Below are 18,312 nucleotides of genomic sequence, written 5' to 3' on the forward strand. Positions count from 1 at the left end.
AGAAGAAGAAGAAGAAGAGATGAAATCGAAGTTAAAACGTTATTGGCGGTCCACGCACACATCAGCAAAAAAAAAACAAATACAAATAAATTAGATTTTTTTATTAAGAAGAAGAGAGCAGAGGGCCACTTGTTCCTCTGTGTCTTTGTCCACCTTATGTCTTTTTTACACTTGTCCTCTCATTCGCCTACTCACTTTTCATCCAACGGCTCTCCTTTTTCCACCCGTTTTTTTTAATCACTCATACGGTTTCTTTCTTATGCTTGATTGGTTCAATAACATTTGTCACAATTTCGTAGCATAATGTTTAGAACAAATCAGCTATGTATACACAGTTGATTTTTTTTTTTTTTTTTTTTTTTTTTTTTTTTTNTTGAATAGTAGTAATATTATAGAGCCAAACGTAAATGGAAAAACTGCATCGCCACAAACTTTTATTCGGCTATATCTATATTGCTTATATGTTTATTCAGATGTATATTTTTAACAGTTGACGAAGAAGATGCATATAATTAAAAAGGAAAAACAGTTGACGAAGAGATGGTTGTTGGGTCTAATGGCCTTCATATTAGTAAAGATTTAATTGGGCCTCCGACAATTATTGCGAATCTGACCATTGGATCCGGTTAATGGGCTGATGTCACCCATCTTAACCATGGCCCTAGCAAAGTCGCGGTAGAATGCTCTGATACTGTGGCTGTATGTTACGACTAGCGAGTCGGTGGCACCGTTGTTGAACAGAACCTGGTCTGATGTAAGCAACCCCTTGTTGCCGAGAAGCTGCTTGTAGTAGCTGTGGTCGAACATTTTAGGAGAGCGGATATCAAGGTCGGCTACCTTGGTATCTCCAGAGCCATTGGCGGCAGGGCACCTCTCCCTTCTTGACATGGCAAATGAGGGGTTGATGTTACTTTCGTTGTATATACGATTTCTGAACGTGGAACACTTCGCTTTCCCAATGGTGTGAGCACCAGAAAGGGCTACCATGTCACGTGTGGACAAACCTTGAGCTTCAAACCTGTTGATGAGGTTGCTCAGGGTACTGATCGGAGAAGGGATGACGCCAGAGTTAGCCGCCGCAAAGTTCGCCGTCGTAGAGTCTCGTCTACCAAGTTTCACACTCCACCCAGGGCCACCCAACTGCTTAGTCATATTAGTTAAGAGGTATTAAGGATTGAGACTAGTGAGACAAAAAGCACATAGTTATTTGAGAAGGCCTTTGATATTTATTCTCACAAAAAATGATGAAATAATGTACAATATCTATATAGTTCTACAGTGCATGCATCTAATTATGGTATATGGCTCCTCAAACCATCTAGATTAGTCCATATAGGAGTATCATTAAACCATTTTTAGTGTATTATTTAATATATATATAGTTATATCCTTTAATTTAGTTTGTAACTATAATAATCATATAGTATTTTAAATTATCAATATTAAAGTTTTAAATTACCTACAATTTTATTATTTTGTTCAATTGTTTCATATGTTTGCTTGTATTTTGCTTATATGTTTGAGCAAACATATGAGCAAAATACAGTAAAACCTCTATAAATTAATACTTTATAAATTAATAAACACTAGAAATTAATTAATTACTCAAGTCGGACCAGTGTATAAAATAACATAATTTGATAAGATAATAAGATAATACTTTTTTCAAAAAAATCCCTATGTAAAATATGGTCTCAGTAATATTATAAATTAATAATCATGTAATTATATATATATATGCTGATATAATAATGTATGCTTTAAAATTTTGATTTTTTCTAAGAGCTCATATCTATAAAACAATTGTCATATTGTATTTCCACCTATAATGATATAAAAAAACTCTATAACATGTCACAAAATAGCTAATTTTTTAAGTTTTCTAATATTTAAATATGCATCATTTTCATTTTGATAGTTTTATAAGCTATTAAAATACAATAATTGATATTATTATCCATAAATTTTAACTTTATATATGTCAGGTATATAAGTGATATTGTTTATAGTATCTGTAATTTATGGTCAATAATGTTTTCTAAATGTGAAAAATTCAATTCTAAAACAATAAATTTATAAAATCAGAAAATGTAATCTTCTTTTGCTAAAATAGTCTCAACTAATAATTTTTAAGAATTTAAATAATTAAAATATATATCTATAATTAATTATTAATTTAATATTATAAAATACTATATATTAATTTATTTATAAATTAATATCACTATAAATTAATAAAATGTCATGGTACATGACATTAATAATTTTAGAGGTTTTACTGTACAAGCAAACACATATGAAACAATTGACAAAACAAATTATTTTCTTAATAATTACAATGAACTGATAGAGTTTTTAGTAAAAGCAGTGTGTGACAACATTAAAAAAATTGTTTTTGAATCTTCACTTTCACTATCTTTTTGGACCGGTTTTTAGATGAATGCAATCTACATATATAATATATATGGCGAGAGTAAAAAGGTGGAAATATGCTAACTAGGAGAACGGAGTCACGAGCGGCTATGGCAAGAAGGTCAGCACATGAGACGATGCCAGGGCAAAGACTCTCAACGGTTGACTTGATTTTGTCGATCACCTCGAATCCCCTAACAGAGTTGTTGCTAGGTCCAGCCGTTTTCTCTCCGAGAAATGACGGTGTGTCATCCAATAAAATAGATCCATCACAGCCCTGTCAAATCATTTTCTTAGCATTTACTTACAGTATTTGTAGGAGTAATTCATGGGAACATGCTAAGCATGCTTCCTTTTTAATTCAAAAAAATATAAGAAAACAACTTACGTTGACGAAACAGTCGTGGAAAAATAATCGGAGGAGAGAAGCGCCCATGCGAGGCTCTCTGGCCACCGCCCGACGCAGCACCCGTCTCACGACATAGAACAGCGTGGGACAGCTCTCCTTGTAATAGTCACTGTTCAGCTGAGACCCCAACATCATTATCAACATCAAAAACACCATCTTTAACATACTTATCTGGTTATTGTACTCCATTCTATATATTTGTTTTTTGTTTCCTTTTTTACTCGATATAGCTACGAGTTGTCTGAGCCGATGAAGCACTCATGAGACCTGATGAGGGCTTTACTTTATAGAGGGTATATATAACTTACTTGCACGTAGGTAGTTTTTGTTCACGAAGAAAAGTTTCTTCTCGAATGTCCACTATATTACTGGGTCATGATCCTTACGCCACCTTTACCAAATTCATGTTTAATTTACATTCCCCTTTTTTCAGCTCATTTTCCTTTTTTTTTTATCTAACTAATCATACCTTGTTATGTAAATTAAAACTCTAATATTAGTATATCATTATATAACACGTTTGAATCTGAACATATATATATTATTAAACTTCATATATCACTAGCCGCCATATCAAGATTAGCGATATATATAATATAATTAGCACAGTAATGTACATTATTATTTTAGTATTTGTTTTGAACTAATAGATATAGGACTCTAATCATAATTATTCATAGTTGACAAAAAATGGACACTAATTTTATCAGCTTCACACAGCTTCTCGATTATAATTTGAAAGCACATGATATCAGAAGAGTAACACAGACAGATCACACACCATCCAATTTGAACCCAAACTGATTCCATCCAAAGTTTTCTACTTCAAATTTGATCAGTTATATCTTAGGTCTCATTTTATTTCCGAGGTAAGATTTCTAATATGTTTCTTAATTAAGATGATAATGGATCACATCGACTTTGGATCAGAACAATTTATGGTAATTAATATCAATTTTTGGTAAGTTGATGAGATCCCTAAAAGAAGTTGTAGAATAATTTTACTAAACACCATAAATATGAAGTTACAAAATACAATAATTAGCTAAACGTATAAATATTATACATTCAAAAATATCTACAATGTCTTCTCGGTCTTTCTACAATGTTGACCGACATCGGTTGTTTTGTGATTCCACTCGATCGATATCGGTCGTTCATTTCTCAAGTACATTTTGTTTCCTACAAATAAACTGTGGACGTAACCGATGGAGAGAATGTGAGGGCAGAGAGGTCATATCATTTGGAGAGGATGAGTTAGGCAGAAGCAGCTGTCCTTCCATCCATGCATCCACGACATTCTCAGCCCTTCAACTTTTTATTCTTAATATAAATTGATAGTTATAAATTAAAAAAGTCTTAGGATTAGTTTGTTCAGAATAAAAATCTTTGTTCACAGCTACTTTTATCTCTACAAATTGTTACTCCTATTAGTACTTGCTCCTGTCGCAAAATATATTACTCCTATTAAAAGAAATAAAGTATTTAAACTACTCCTATTAAAAGAAATAAAACAGCATGTTGAAGGAAAAAGAAAAAAAAACTGCATGTTCGTATCAATAAATAAAGACATACTAATGGATATAGAGTCAATAATATCCAAACTTGCATGTTCTATGAAACGCATAATGATAAAAGTTCAACGTATACCCATATATCAACCTATGAAGAATAACAAACATTACAGAACAAAATAATATAATCAAAAAAAATAATAAATAATAAAATTACCAAAATTCATATGACTATATGAGGATCATTTTCTTGTTCTTGTTCTTGTTCTATGGCTGGACTTTGATTTTTGAATCATATCATATAAAAAAAATTCTTTCATTACTTTGAGGTGGTAAATTTTGATTTTTATCTATTCAAAGCCATAGATAATTTTAAGTAAATGATGTAAGTTTATGTCAATATATTAGAATATCAATGGAACTTAATTATTTTAGTTTTCATAAATTTAGTTTGGAGAAACATAAGTTTTGGTTCTAAAATTTTCGTTTTTAAAAGCTACTTTTTTTTTTCTCTTAAATGTATTTAATTTTATAAATAATTGTCCAATGGGCTATTTCCGGATTTAGGTCCAATACAATCTCATTGGGCCTAAACCACATACATCAAACCAAGCAAAATCGTAAATCAAAATTGAACCGGGTTTATTCACGAACGGAATCAAACCGGTCGCTCTTTTACCCTAATCCCCAACTGAAGAACTCAGTTGAAGTTGTCGTCCATAATATTGCGGATGCTCATCGAAACAGGATCTCCGGTGAGTCTGGATGACGTAAGTCAAACGGAGATGGTGATCCAAGATCCGTTGCCATCCCACCACCATAGAGCAGCTTTGAGGAGGAAGAAGAGAGCCAAGCTTCTATTGTCGAAGAGATACATGCTCATATGTGAGAGAGAAAGGCAGTAGGGAGTAGATCTGAAACCTTCGACGGTGGCTTAGCTCCTCCTAGCCGTAGAATCTCCAATCTTCAGATCTAACCACCTTCCTCTCTCGATCCTTGCTGTGAATCTCTCTCTTCTACTCCACGTTGCAGCATCGCCGATAGAGTTCTTACTATTGGTGTGTCGAGGAAAACTTCTCCCTTCCACTTCTCCCTTGATTTTGATCAGATAGCTTTACCTTGTTGATGTAGCAGTTAACGGGTGAAGCACCATGAGCCTTGGGGCTCTCTTCATCACTGGAATCGACGGAGAACCCCCAACGACAGTGTAAGAATTTGTGATCAAAAGAAAAAAAAGTTTGGGAGAGAAAATACTCGCGAGTGAGATTCACACGCCTGTAATTCTGTCTCTGTTAAGAAGAAAAGGTTAATTTTTTTAAAAGCTAGTTCTATCATTAAAATTGTAAACATAAGTTTAACTTAAATGTTTTTGAGGAGTAATGGGAAGAAGAAATGTGATAATACACTAATAAGAATTATGAACATTTAATATACTAGTGATTACAATTATATTGTTAGAAAAAGTCAAGTGGCAGAAAAAACACACGACTGCATACATTATCTCTTTATTATTTTGAGTTAACAATAATACATTATTTTTTAATTTTGATAAAAATTCTAAAACATCGTAATTCTAATAGAGGGAATATTGTACTTACCAACCCCAGAAATCAAAAGATGTCTAACACCAGCCGCCTTTAAATTAAGCGTTAGAATGGACAGTAATATATAATATATTTACCCTAACGAGTAATTTATCATGACTTTAACTGCTACAATTTATAAGTTTGATCGTTTGCGGCTGCCACACCCACCAACGGAGATAGAAATACTGATTATAGTGCAACTCTATGACATATTGACATGATTTATGATATATATGAACTATATGAAGACCATGTTGTTTTGAGAAAGTTTATCAGCCGAGAAACTAGCTAGAAGACTAAAAACAAATAAGATTATCGTTGATATTTACAGTGGACAAAAACAATAAACAACTTACTACAAACAACTCAAATCCAAGATAAACACCTCAATTTCTTCTGACTAAGTCACAGAAGAAAAAAGGATACTCTGGTGTTTGGTTTGCCGAAAATCAAAGTAAGAAGTTGAATTTTCAAAGGTTGTAGATTTTGTTTTTAAAGTGATAGTGAGAGGTTAACAAACAAACTATTGTTAGGTGGAATTGTCTATTACTTACAGTGAGGGGCTCTACAATTTTTTTCATTCTTTCTCCCGACCTAGTTGGCCCAAATTAGTTGGGTTTCCGACAATTTTTCCGGATCTCACCATGGGATCTAGTTAAGGGGCCGATATCGCCCATCTTGATGATCACACTAATAAAGTTCCGATAGAAAGCATGTCGACTCCGACTGTAAGATAGGACGATGGTGTACGTTGAACCACTGTTAAACAGGACTTGGTCCGATGTGAGAAGTAGCTGCATGAAGTAACTACTATCAAAACTTCCTGGAGAGCCGAGATCAAGAGGATGTGTAGTTTTTAGAATATTATTCTATATAGCTACATTCTTTAATTTAGTTTGCAATTATAACAATTATATAGTTTTTTAAATCATCAATATTAAAGTTTTAAACTTACATTATTTTATCAATTGTTTCATATGTTTTGCTTGTATTTTTACTTGTTTTTTACTTGGATTTCGTTAAATTTAAGCAAATAATAAGCAAAGAACAAGCAAACATATGAAACAATTGACAAAACATTTTTTTTAATAATCATAATGAATTGATAGAGTTTTAGTAAAAGCAGTCTGTGACAACATTAAGAAAATTGTTTTAGAATCTTCACTATCTTTGGACCGGCTTGATTTTGTTTTTAAAGTGATAGTGAGAGGTTAACAAACAAACTATATATTATTAGGTGGAGTTACTTGTCTATCACTTACTGTGAAGGGCTCCTTTTCATTCTTTCTCCCAATCACCTAAATTACATTTGATGTATTTAAACTTTCTGAAAACATAATTAAGGTCCCAATTTATATTTTTTTTTTCTTGAAATAGTTTTACAAAATAAAATCAGAGAGATTCAAAAGTTCCACTTGCACATGTTTTCAAACTAGTGGTTACATACACGAGAGCTTAGACCATTTTAAATCATGTGAAGACCATGTGTAATAGCTAGATGATCAATCCAAAAATAGCTAGACGATTAACTTTCCAGTTTCCACTAGTTCTATTTTTCTCTCCTTTTAGAATATGCTTCATTATATAACCTCCTATTATTTTACTTTCAAAAATTATATGATCTACAAATCATACCTTTGTATTACTTTTTATGCATTTTAATTGAAAGCCTTTTAACAAAAAAAAAAAAAGACCATGTGTAATAAATTGTTAAACATTATAGTTGATGTATTTAAACTTTCTGAAAACATATAATTAAGGCCCCAAGTATTATAAGTTTTTTCTTGAAATTGTTTTACAAAATAAAATCAGAGATATTCAAAAGTTTACATGTTTTAAAAATTAGTGGCCATAATATATATGTAAAAAAATAGAGTTTACCAATACGACTGAGTCGCGTGCAGCGACCTCGCTTGGGCAAAATAGCTTCAACTTCTGTCTTGATCCTGTCAATGACTTCACATCCTCGAAGAGTGTTGTTGTTGGGGCCGGCAGATTTTTCTCCGACAAACGTGCTAGTGTCATCGAGTAAAACTAATGCATCACACCCCTGCAATTTTTGTTTAAATGTACAAAGATGTTAATATTTTATAAACGGTGGATCTAATTCATTGAAACATAAATGCTGCTTTAAACTTTGTTTTATTGGTAAGGAAGTTTTAATGGAAAGGTAAATTTTTCATATTTTTTTTAACCAATTTTTTTTTATTTTGTCATTTTTCAGTTTGTAATAAGTAAGATTAATATGTTATCCCAAAAAAAATGTAAGATTAATTTATGTGTATTCTCTTTCTAATAATGTATTTTAAAATTTATTATAGTATTTTTAGATTGTTTTATTTAATATATATCTTCATTTTTGATTTGAGATTCATATACTCCCTCCGTTTCAAAATGTAGGATGTTTTAACAAAAGCACACAAATTAAAAAATGTTTACTTTTTAAAAGTTCAACCAATCATAAACAATACTGCATATGAAATAATATTAACTTAACCAAAATGTTGCATAGAAACTTGAAAACATCCTATATTATGAAACAAAAAATCTCTCTAAAACGTCCTATATTATGAAACGGAGGAAGTATTACTGTGCTTATAATTTTGTTATTTCTTTAATTATGTCAAATGAATTTTCTTCTAATTTCTCAACTTTGATTGGTTGGTCACAAATATTTTTTTATACAAACATAATTTTTACCATTCATTCAATCCCAAGCGAAGATAAAGAGTAAAACCTTATCAACCTAATGGTTAGATAAAATAGACTAATCAAACACAAGCTTACAACAAACATAGATAGATAAATTAAAGACATAAACCGTTTTTGATAGATCCATAGGAGCTCGAAGACAAAGGCTACATCATGATGTGTCAAAGACTCTTCCAAGAATACATTGAGAAATTTAATATTAGTTACTATCAAAAGATTTTGTGACGTTGGAAAATGGCTTTTAGTTTCATTGGTTGTCGGAGCATGCGACTTTGAGATAGCTATAAGACGTGAACATATTCTCTCCACATATGAGGATGGCAGAGCCGAGGTTCTCTCCATGGTGGAGGAGGTTTGACGCATGCAAGATTATCTCTCCAAGGGAGGAAGGTGGACCCAAGATTCTTTTTATGGTGGAGGAATGTGAACACAAGATTCTTTCCATAAAGGAGGAGGACGGAACCGAGGTTCTCTCCATGGTTGGTCATACACTATTGTGATGAAAAATATTTTTCTAGGTGGTGATAAAGAATATATTTGTAGCATATAGTGTACTTATGTGTAAAAAATACACTTTTAATGGTAACATAAATCAAAAATTTGTAAATGGATATAAATCAGTGTACTATAGCAAAACAAAATTTAAAAATAACCTACAACAAATCTTAACATATTTTTGTTAAATTAAATTTTATTTATAAAACTTTAAAACTCGTACATCGGGCACGTCCTGGATATCTGTAAACTTTTTTTAATTATAGGTATCTCAAGCTCAAGAGACTATAGAGTTCTTTTGGTATATTGAGAGTGTGTAAACTTTTTATTTTTCTCGCTTTGTAAACGTTCATCATGAATATACGGTAACAAAACTAATGATGTCATGATGATATACCTCAACTCAAAACGTTAATAATTGAATTGATCGTAAGATTTCAAATGTGATTATTTAAACGCGATTTGTTAAATAAGTATCGATATTGTTAAAGAAGTATCGATATTGTTAGTAGAACTACTTGGGCCGTAAGTAATTGGGCCTGGCTCAGCGAATCCAAGACCAATCAGCTAAGCTCTCTACCACGGCGACGACCGTACCGCCACCGCTCCCTCCTTTGCTAGACCGCTAAGACCTCTCTCTCTCTCTCTCTCTCTCTCTCTCTCTCTCTCTCTCTCCGCGTTATTCCTCTACAACGCAGTCGTCTAGACTAGGACGAGATGGCCCAAAGGAGATTCTGCAAGGAGCAAGGCTCGACCTTCCAGCAGAAGGTGAATATTCCTTCAATCGCTCCTCGCGATTTTATCTTTTCGAGTCTATGCTTCGTTGGGTTCGGTACTGAAATTGAGCTTTCTGAACAGCTTGGCAGCTTCTCTGTTGCCATCTGGCTCTGCAACTGCAGCCGTCGGTTTTGGCGGCTATGTCGGTAGCTCTAGATTCGAAACTTGTGTATCAAACGAAGACCGTAATCCCCTTCTTGGTATGTTGTGCCTGTCCCCTCTTCGTTTGTTTCTGCCTACTTGTTTTGCCAGTTTCTCATATTTTGTGGATATGATGGGAATTGTAGGATTTGGATAGTGAGGTTTCCCAACACTTGCAACGTCTTCCTAGGAAAGACCCTACAACAAAAGGGTTATTCAATCGACTACGAGACCTGCTTTTCTTGATTGTGATTTTGTTTGTTTCAACAGATTAAAGCTCTTGCTTCCCTGTCAGAACTGATTAAAGCAAAAGAAAGGCAAGGAACTCTTGCCAATAATCCCACAATGGGTATGTTTCGTTTTTTTTACAAACCTAGGGGTGATATGTTTTCTTTAAATAGGAAGAAATCCTTATCTTCAGAAGTTGTATTAAATTCGATCTTGAAGATAGGGATATCAATCACGCTGATGGAATTAGCTCAAATTATTCTTTTCCTTGTAGCATTGTTGCTCACAATCTTTCTCACGTTGCAGTGCATTCGGTTGCTCAATATTTAGCTTACGCATGACGTCATTTGAGTAATATGATTTTAGCTTTGAGGTTCTCCCAAACTCTGCATCAAATAGGGAATGTGTCTTGATATTTTCTTAGCATGCATGTCAATGCTTCGATATTATGCCTTGTCCCTCTATGTTTTTGTATTCTGTATTAATTCTTAGTTTCTTACGTGTTACAGGAGAGATTTAGCACCTCATCTTAAGTCTATAATTAATGGGGCCCTGGTGGTTTTCACAGTTTGACCTGGCATCTTAAGTTTCTCAAGCAGCAAAGTCGTCTTTGCAGGTTGGCTCTCATTTCCTAATTCAGTTTTCTTGGTGGAGGCTATTTTCTTTTTTTAATGTTTGGATGCACACTTTCTATGATAAACTCTCTTGTATTATTATTAGATTAGTAACCTCTTAGTTCTTTTATAGCATTAATATTCATATTTTCATTTAGCTGTCTAATCTTCAAATAGGCAGCATTCCCTGCACAGGAAAAGAGATTGCACGCCTTGAATTTATGTTCAGCTGAGATTTTTTGCTTATCTGGAGTAAAATCTCAAACTTACACCCCAAAATTTATCTGATAAAGTACTTGCTTCAGATGAATTAGAAGAAATGTACCAGCAGGTACTTCATCTCAGTGATTCTTCATGCTATTGTGCAATTTTTCTTTTCCAATGTCTTATTTTCCGTGGAATTCAGATGATATCGTCATCTTTGGTGGCGTTGGTCACACGTATATATTGCATCGCGAACCTGTTAAATCTGGCTCTGCAAACATTTATTCTGAATCAAAACTTGTCTTTTCCAGTCTATGCTTCGTTGTGCGGTACTGAATTGAGCTTTTTCTGAACAGCTTGGCTGCTTCTTTGTTGCCGTCTGCCTCTGCAGCTGCAGCCGTACGTTTTGGTGGCTATGTCGGTAGCCCTAGCTTCGAAACTTCTATGTCAAACAAAGATTCTGCTCCCTTCTTGGTATGTTCTGCCTGTCCTTCTTCGTTTGTTTCTTTCTGCCTACTTGTTTGCTAGTTTCTCATATTTGTGGATGGAATATGTAGGATTAGGATAGTGAGGTTGCCCAACACTTGCAACGGCTTTCAAGGAAAGACCCTACAACAAAGGTAACTAACGGCTTTCCTGGTTATTCAATCAACTACAAGACCTGCTATTTCTGAGTTTTCTTGATTGTGATGTGTTTGTTTCAACTGATTAAAGCTCTTGCTTCCATGTCAGAACCGATTAAGCAAAAGAAAGGCAAGGAACTTTTGCCAATAATTCCACAATGGTATGTTACTTAGTTTACATTAATGTTTTCTTTAACAAGGAAGAAACCCTTATCTTTAGAAGTTGTATTAAGTTTGATGTTATATAGATATGGTAATAGTATCAGGATTGGGGATATCACTTACGCTTATGGAATTGGCTCGAATTAGTCTTTGCCTTGGAGCACTCTTTTCTCACGTTACATTGCATTTAGTTGTTCACTTTCCACAATTGATTTGGCTACTTTTGTCGTGCTTGTCCAGATATTTGAGTACAAGAAGTTGATACTGGACAATAGTAGAGATGTTTGGCGAGCTACGTATGATGTCATGACTAATGTTGTCACTGGTGCCGGGTTTGATTTTCTCATGCATGTTCTTTTTCTTGCCGCGATGCAGTGTCTCATTTATTTCTATTTTGGATTCATACACTTGGATGTCATCATGTCAGGTAGTCTTCTTGTGTCATGATTGATATGATTTAGCTTTGTGATTCTTCTATTTTACAAATTAAATGGAATAGTAGCTTTCCCACTAGGTTACGATAATGAACTACAATTTTTTTAGTACCCCTAAAGTTTTTGTTGAGAATTGAGAAAATCTAACAAAAGGTCATGTTTTATTTGGATTTTTGTCACAAGCATTGTTAATTTTTTACAAATATGCAAAATCCGATTTTTTTTATGTCTAGCGAGTAAACTTCTTACATTACGAAAAAACCGGGATTACGAAGTACATACTCTACTTTCCAAGAAATACGCTCATTGATTTACTTACCTATATTCGCAAACCACTTTGATATTTTTCAAAAAAAAAAAAAAAACATAAATCTTCAAATTCGTTAAATCCTGTTGCGAAAATCGGCCACTCATCTAGTCTTTTAACACCAGAAACTCATACTATAAAAGAGAACCGAGTTTATTGTATTTATACAGAAACTAATTACTTTTTTTTTTTTTTTGTGGGGGTGCAAATACAGTATAAAACTTAATGCTAAATTCATGAATTTATGTGGAATGGTATCTCAATGGGAACCCAGACGAGGCCACCATGCAGGCATGCACACAACTTCGCTTTTTCTCTCTCTCATCAGTTTTGTATAAAAAAAAAAATCTAAAGATAGTAAAGAAGACAGACCAAATCGCAGCCGTCTATTTCATTTCCCATATAAAGAAGTTGGTAGAGGAAATGACAATACTACCCTCTATCCTTAAACCCTCCTATTCTCTCACTTTTTATGGATTCTGCGCAAATTCATGCAAAAAGGAGAAAAAGTCGCACAGTCCCCAAGATTCTGTGTGAGTGTGTGTGGTTGTGGTATTGAATTCTTCGCTACTTTTCGCCGTCCTTTTCTATTTATCATATTTTGTTCTCTCTTTAATTTCCCCATCCGTTCACAATATACCAATCTTATCACCCTATAATATTGTATGGAATCAACTCACTGAAGGTGATTGGTTTTGTGCTTAGCATATCATGAAATTATGGTTTTTTTCATTCTGGGTTTTGTTTGTTGTTGATACCGATCATGCTTTGTTTTCCAAAAACCACTTCAAAAGCTCGATCATGCTTTGTTTTTCCTATTTCTTGTTGTTGTTGTTGACCATACTATACGAAACTTTTTGTCTGCTTTTTACCTTTTTAGTAGTGATTTTATTGAAAATTTGCAACGATTGCTGCTTTTGCGCATAACATTATATGATCATGTTTATGTTCTAGGTTTGGTTGAGTTTTGCAATAAACATGTGGTGACTTTGTCGGTGCTCGAGATAAAGTTGAATACATAAATATATCTTGCCTGATCCTGAAGAAGATATGTATGCATCAAGTGGTAGATGAATACTATTGAAGCAGTACATGTATTGATTGCAGGAGATCATATGTGGCTCAAGAAGTGATCCTTAAAGGGGAAATAATATGAAGAGAAAGCATTACTTTGACTTCAACCATCCATTTAATCAATGTCGTAAGTCTTTTGGAAAGATTTATGATTCCTATTTTACCTTAAGTGTTCTGCATTGAGGCACAGCCTTTGATAGATCATGTTTTTATCTACTTATCTGCTCTATTTTGTCTGTTATGGCAGCTTTCGAGGTGTTCTGCTCGGGGACATGGAAGGCCGTGGAGTACTTAAGGATCGAGAATGGAGCGATGACGATGCCTCTCTTGGAGAACGGACAAGTGTTGGATGATATAAGACCATTTCAGAGGCTTCGTCTTAGATCAAGAAAGGCCACTTTGGTCGATTGTACATCTTTTCTAAGACCTGGTCTGGATGTTTGCGTTCTCTATCAGAAAGATGTCACTGTGGATGAAGAGACTACAGAGCCGGTACATTCACATCCTTCAACATCATTTACACTTTCAAGAACATATCTGCCTCTGTTTAAAAGTTAAGAAGCCGATCTAGTAAAAGTGTAGAACTCTTCTGTCGGTTCCAAAGCTCATCCTTAGTTATAGTAAAATGTATATAAAAGATATAACAATCTTCAAATATGTACGCATTTTGGCTGTTGTTTTGAGACATTTTTGTGTGTTTGGTGTAGGTTTGGGTGGATGCAAGGATATTATCTATAGAGAGGAAGCCTCATGAATCTGAATGCTTGTGTATATTCCATGTTAGTGTGTATATAGACCAAGGCTGCATCGGTTCGGAGAAACATAGAATGAATAGAGCTTCGGTACTGATGGGGCTTAACCAAATCTCTATACTCCAGAAGCTTTGCAAGGAACAAAGCTTGGACCGCTACTACAGATGGAGAAACTCTGAGGACTGTACTTCGCTGGTGAAGACAAGACTAAATCTGGGAAAGTTCTTGCCTGATGTTTCTTGGTTGCTTGTTACATCAGTTTTGAAAAACATTGTGTTTCAGATCAGAACCTTTCACGAGAAGATGGTTTATCAGATTGTGGCGGATGAATGCTCTAGTAGCTCTTTGAGTGCAATGAACATCACGGTGGAAGACGGTGTTTTCATGTCCAAAGTTGTTTTGTTCAATCCAGCTGAGGATACTCATCAAGATACTGATGTAAAGCAGGAGATCGAAGAGGAGGTAATGGAGCTGCGTCGATCCAAGAGAAGAAGTGGGCGGCCTGATAGATTCGCTGACTCTGAGAGTCAGCCAGATTCAAAGGATGGATGGGTAAGGATGATGCCATATAGGTACAGCACATGGACTGATTTAAGTGATGATGATGAAGATTATGACGAAGAAGAATGTGATGATGATAGAGATACCGATGACGATTTATACTTACCGTTATCGCAATTACTTGGAAAAAAGGGAAGCACAAAGGGATTAAGTAAGGATAAGCGAAGAGAGATTGTTTTGATAGACAAAACAGAGATGAAGAAGAGGAAAAAAACAGAGAGAATTGGTAGAAATCGCGAGCTTTCGGTTATTCCCTTCACTCCCGTCTTTGAACCTATACCGTTGGAACAGTTTGGTTTCAATGCAAATAGTTTGTGTGGTGGTTCCTCTGGAAGTCATTTGATGGATGAGATAGATAAGTATCGTAGTAAAGCAGCAAAATATGGGAAAAATAAGAAGTTTGAAATGGACGAGATGGAATCTGATCTATGTTGGAATGGACCCCTCAGGAATGTGGTTCAAAAAACAAATGGACAGCATTCCCGAATACGGTCTGTTTCTGGGAACACCGGAGTTTCCGAGGAACCACAGATTTATAAGAAGAGAACATTGAGCGCAGGTGCGTATAACAAGCTGATAGACTCGTACATGAGTAGAATTGATTCTACAATTGCAGCCAAGAACGAAGCGACCAATGTTGTTGAGCAGTTGATGGGGTTAAAGAACGCTGCAAGCTCTTCCATGGAAGCCGAAAAAAGTTCGAGTGAGGATGATGATGAGGAAGAGACGTCAGAGAACGAGATGCTATGGAGGGAAATGGAACTATGCTTGGCTTCTTCTTACATTCTTGATGACAATGAGGTAGATTCTTTTTGGAAATCTTTTGATATCTTCCGAAACTTGTGTCTTATATATAGTTGATTCAAAATTTCAGGTGAGAGTGGATAACGAGGCGTTCCATAAAGCACTCGGTGGTTGTGAACATGATTATGAATTGAATGAAGAAATCGGAATGTGTTGCAGATTGTGTGGTCATGTAGGAACTGAGATGAAACATGTTTCTGCACCTTTTGTAAGTGGAAAGTCTGGGAAAGACATTATCATGTTATCTATTTTTGATGAATTAGTAATTTTTTGGTGGTTTGATTTTCAATAGGCGCATCACAAGAAATGGACGACAGAGACTAAGCAAGTCAACGAAGATGACATAAATACTACTAAAGTGAACCAAGATGGAGCTGAGAGTCATAATTACACTATACCAGTTGCTTCCTCAGATATGCCCTCCGCTGAAGAAAGTGACAATGTTTGGTCTCTTATACCTCAGCTTGAGAGAAAACTGCATTTACACCAGAAAAAAGCTTTTGAGTTTCTCTGGAGGAACCTAGCCGGGTCAGTGGTTCCCGCGATGATGGATCCGAGTTCAGAGAAGATAGGTGGGTGCGTGATTTCTCATACTCCTGGAGCAGGCAAAACATTTCTGATCATAGCTTTTCTTGCAAGCTACTTGAAGATATTTCCGGGTAAAAGGCCATTGGTTCTTGCTCCGAAAACAACCTTGTACACATGGTACAAGGAGTTCATCAAATGGGAGATTCCGGTACCCGTTCACTTGCTCCATGGTCGTAGAACCTACTGTGTGGCCAAAGAGAACACCATTCAGATCGAGGGAATTCCAAAACCGAGCCAAGATGTTATGCATGTTCTTGACTGTCTCGACAAAATCCAGAAATGGCATGCACAGCCTAGTGTTCTTGTAATGGGTTACACATCGTTTCTAACATTGATGAGGGAAGATTCAAAGTTTGCTCATAGAAAATACATGGCTAAAGTACTGAGAGAGTCTCCTGGATTACTGGTTCTAGACGAGGGACATAACCCGAGGAGTACCAAGTCGAGATTACGAAAGGCCTTGATGAAAGTTGATACTGATCTGAGGATTCTGCTTTCGGGCACATTGTTTCAGAACAACTTCTGTGAGTACTTCAACACTTTGTGCTTGGCTAGACCCAAGTTTGTTCACGAGGTTCTAGTTGAGTTGGATCAGAAGTTCCAGACAAACCAAACTGAGCAAAAGGCGCCTCACTTGCTTGAAAATAGAGCTCGGAAATTCTTCCTCGACATTATAGCCAAGAAGATTGACACAAAAGTGGGCGATGAGCGCTTGCAAGGTCTCAACATGTTGAGGAATATGACCAGTGGTTTCATCGATAACTATGAAGGGAACGGAAGCGGAAGCGGAAGTGGTGACGTTCTCCCAGGTTTGCAGATTTACACATTGTTGATGAACTCCACAGATATACAGCACAGAACTCTTACCAAACTTCAGAACATAATGTCGACTTACCATGGATATCCACTCGAGCTCGAGTTACTCATAACGTTAGCAGCTATCCATCCTTGGTTGGTCAAAACCACTGCCTGTTGCACCAAATTTCTCAATCCTCAGGAGCTTTCCGAGATTGAGAAGCTCAAGCACGATGCAAAGAAAGGATCAAAAGTCATGTTCGTGCTTAACCTCGTGTTCCGGGTGGTCAAGAGGGAGAAAATCCTCATATTTTGCCACAACATTGCGCCGATTCGCCTGTTTCTTGAGCTGTTTGAGAATATTTTCAGGTGGAAGAGAGGCCGAGAGCTCCTGACCTTGACAGGGGATCTTGAGCTGTTTGAGAGAGGCAGAGTGATAGACAAATTCGAAGAACCAGGAGGCCAGTCCCGTGTTCTGCTCGCTTCGATCACGGCCTGTGCAGAAGGCATCAGTCTAACCGCTGCATCACGGGTGATCATGCTTGATTCAGAGTGGAATCCTTCTAAGACAAAGCAAGCAATCGCACGTGCATTCAGACCGGGACAGCAGAAAGTGGTGTACGTTTACCAGCTCTTGTCCAGAGGAACACTTGAGGAAGACAAATACAGGAGGACAACCTGGAAAGAGTGGGTCTCAAGTATGATTTTCAGCGAAGAATTTGTGGCGGACCCATCTCAGTGGCAAGCTGAGAAGATTGAGGACGATGTTCTTAGAGAAATCGTGGAGGAAGACAAAGTCAAATCATTCCATATGATCATGAAGAATGAAAAAGCTTCAACAGGTGGCTAATTGCGTAACTTTTACCGTTCAAGTTTTCTGTTTCACCATGCATTTAATGATGCTTCTTTAACAGCTTGTTGTATTGTAATAAATAAACTTATCTTGTATCAAAAGTTTGTGTAACCCATTCATACTCTTGTTTGATAAAGCAACCTCCAAATAAGATAATTAAACAGTTCATTGTGGTGAATTTATTGTTATCATTTATATTATTAGACTACAATTTAATAACATGGTGATTATAAATACAGGCTAGATACAAAACATAATTAGACTTGA

At 35.5% G+C, this 18,312-nt stretch overlaps 2 protein-coding genes across 2 annotated transcripts; one reads left to right on the top strand and one right to left on the bottom strand.

The window, feature by feature from the left end:
* LOC104761938 (peroxidase 67-like) lies at positions 403-3,075 on the bottom strand. Its single transcript, XM_010485134.2, has 3 exons — positions 2,801-3,075; positions 2,498-2,689; positions 403-1,140 (listed from the first exon to the last, which is right to left on the bottom strand). Exons 1-3 carry the CDS (start codon positions 3,008-3,010, stop codon positions 580-582), a joined length of 963 nt encoding a protein of 320 aa, XP_010483436.1. The 5' UTR covers positions 3,011-3,075; the 3' UTR covers positions 403-579.
* On the top strand, positions 9,806-18,208 carry LOC104761937 (SNF2 domain-containing protein CLASSY 1). The gene is made up of 15 exons (XM_010485126.2): positions 9,806-9,896; positions 9,987-10,105; positions 10,193-10,395; positions 10,784-10,890; positions 11,066-11,219; positions 11,449-11,566; positions 11,650-11,712; positions 11,825-11,876; positions 12,118-12,304; positions 12,833-13,303; positions 13,726-13,819; positions 13,940-14,184; positions 14,400-15,806; positions 15,880-16,017; positions 16,102-18,208. Exons 11-15 carry the CDS (start codon positions 13,771-13,773, stop codon positions 18,040-18,042), a joined length of 3,780 nt encoding a protein of 1,259 aa, XP_010483428.1. The 5' UTR covers positions 9,806-9,896; positions 9,987-10,105; positions 10,193-10,395; positions 10,784-10,890; positions 11,066-11,219; positions 11,449-11,566; positions 11,650-11,712; positions 11,825-11,876; positions 12,118-12,304; positions 12,833-13,303; positions 13,726-13,770; the 3' UTR covers positions 18,043-18,208.

The sequence above is a fragment of the Camelina sativa genome, chromosome 18 (assembly GCF_000633955.1).
Source record: "Camelina sativa cultivar DH55 chromosome 18, Cs, whole genome shotgun sequence".
Classification (NCBI taxonomy): domain Eukaryota; kingdom Viridiplantae; phylum Streptophyta; class Magnoliopsida; order Brassicales; family Brassicaceae; genus Camelina; species Camelina sativa.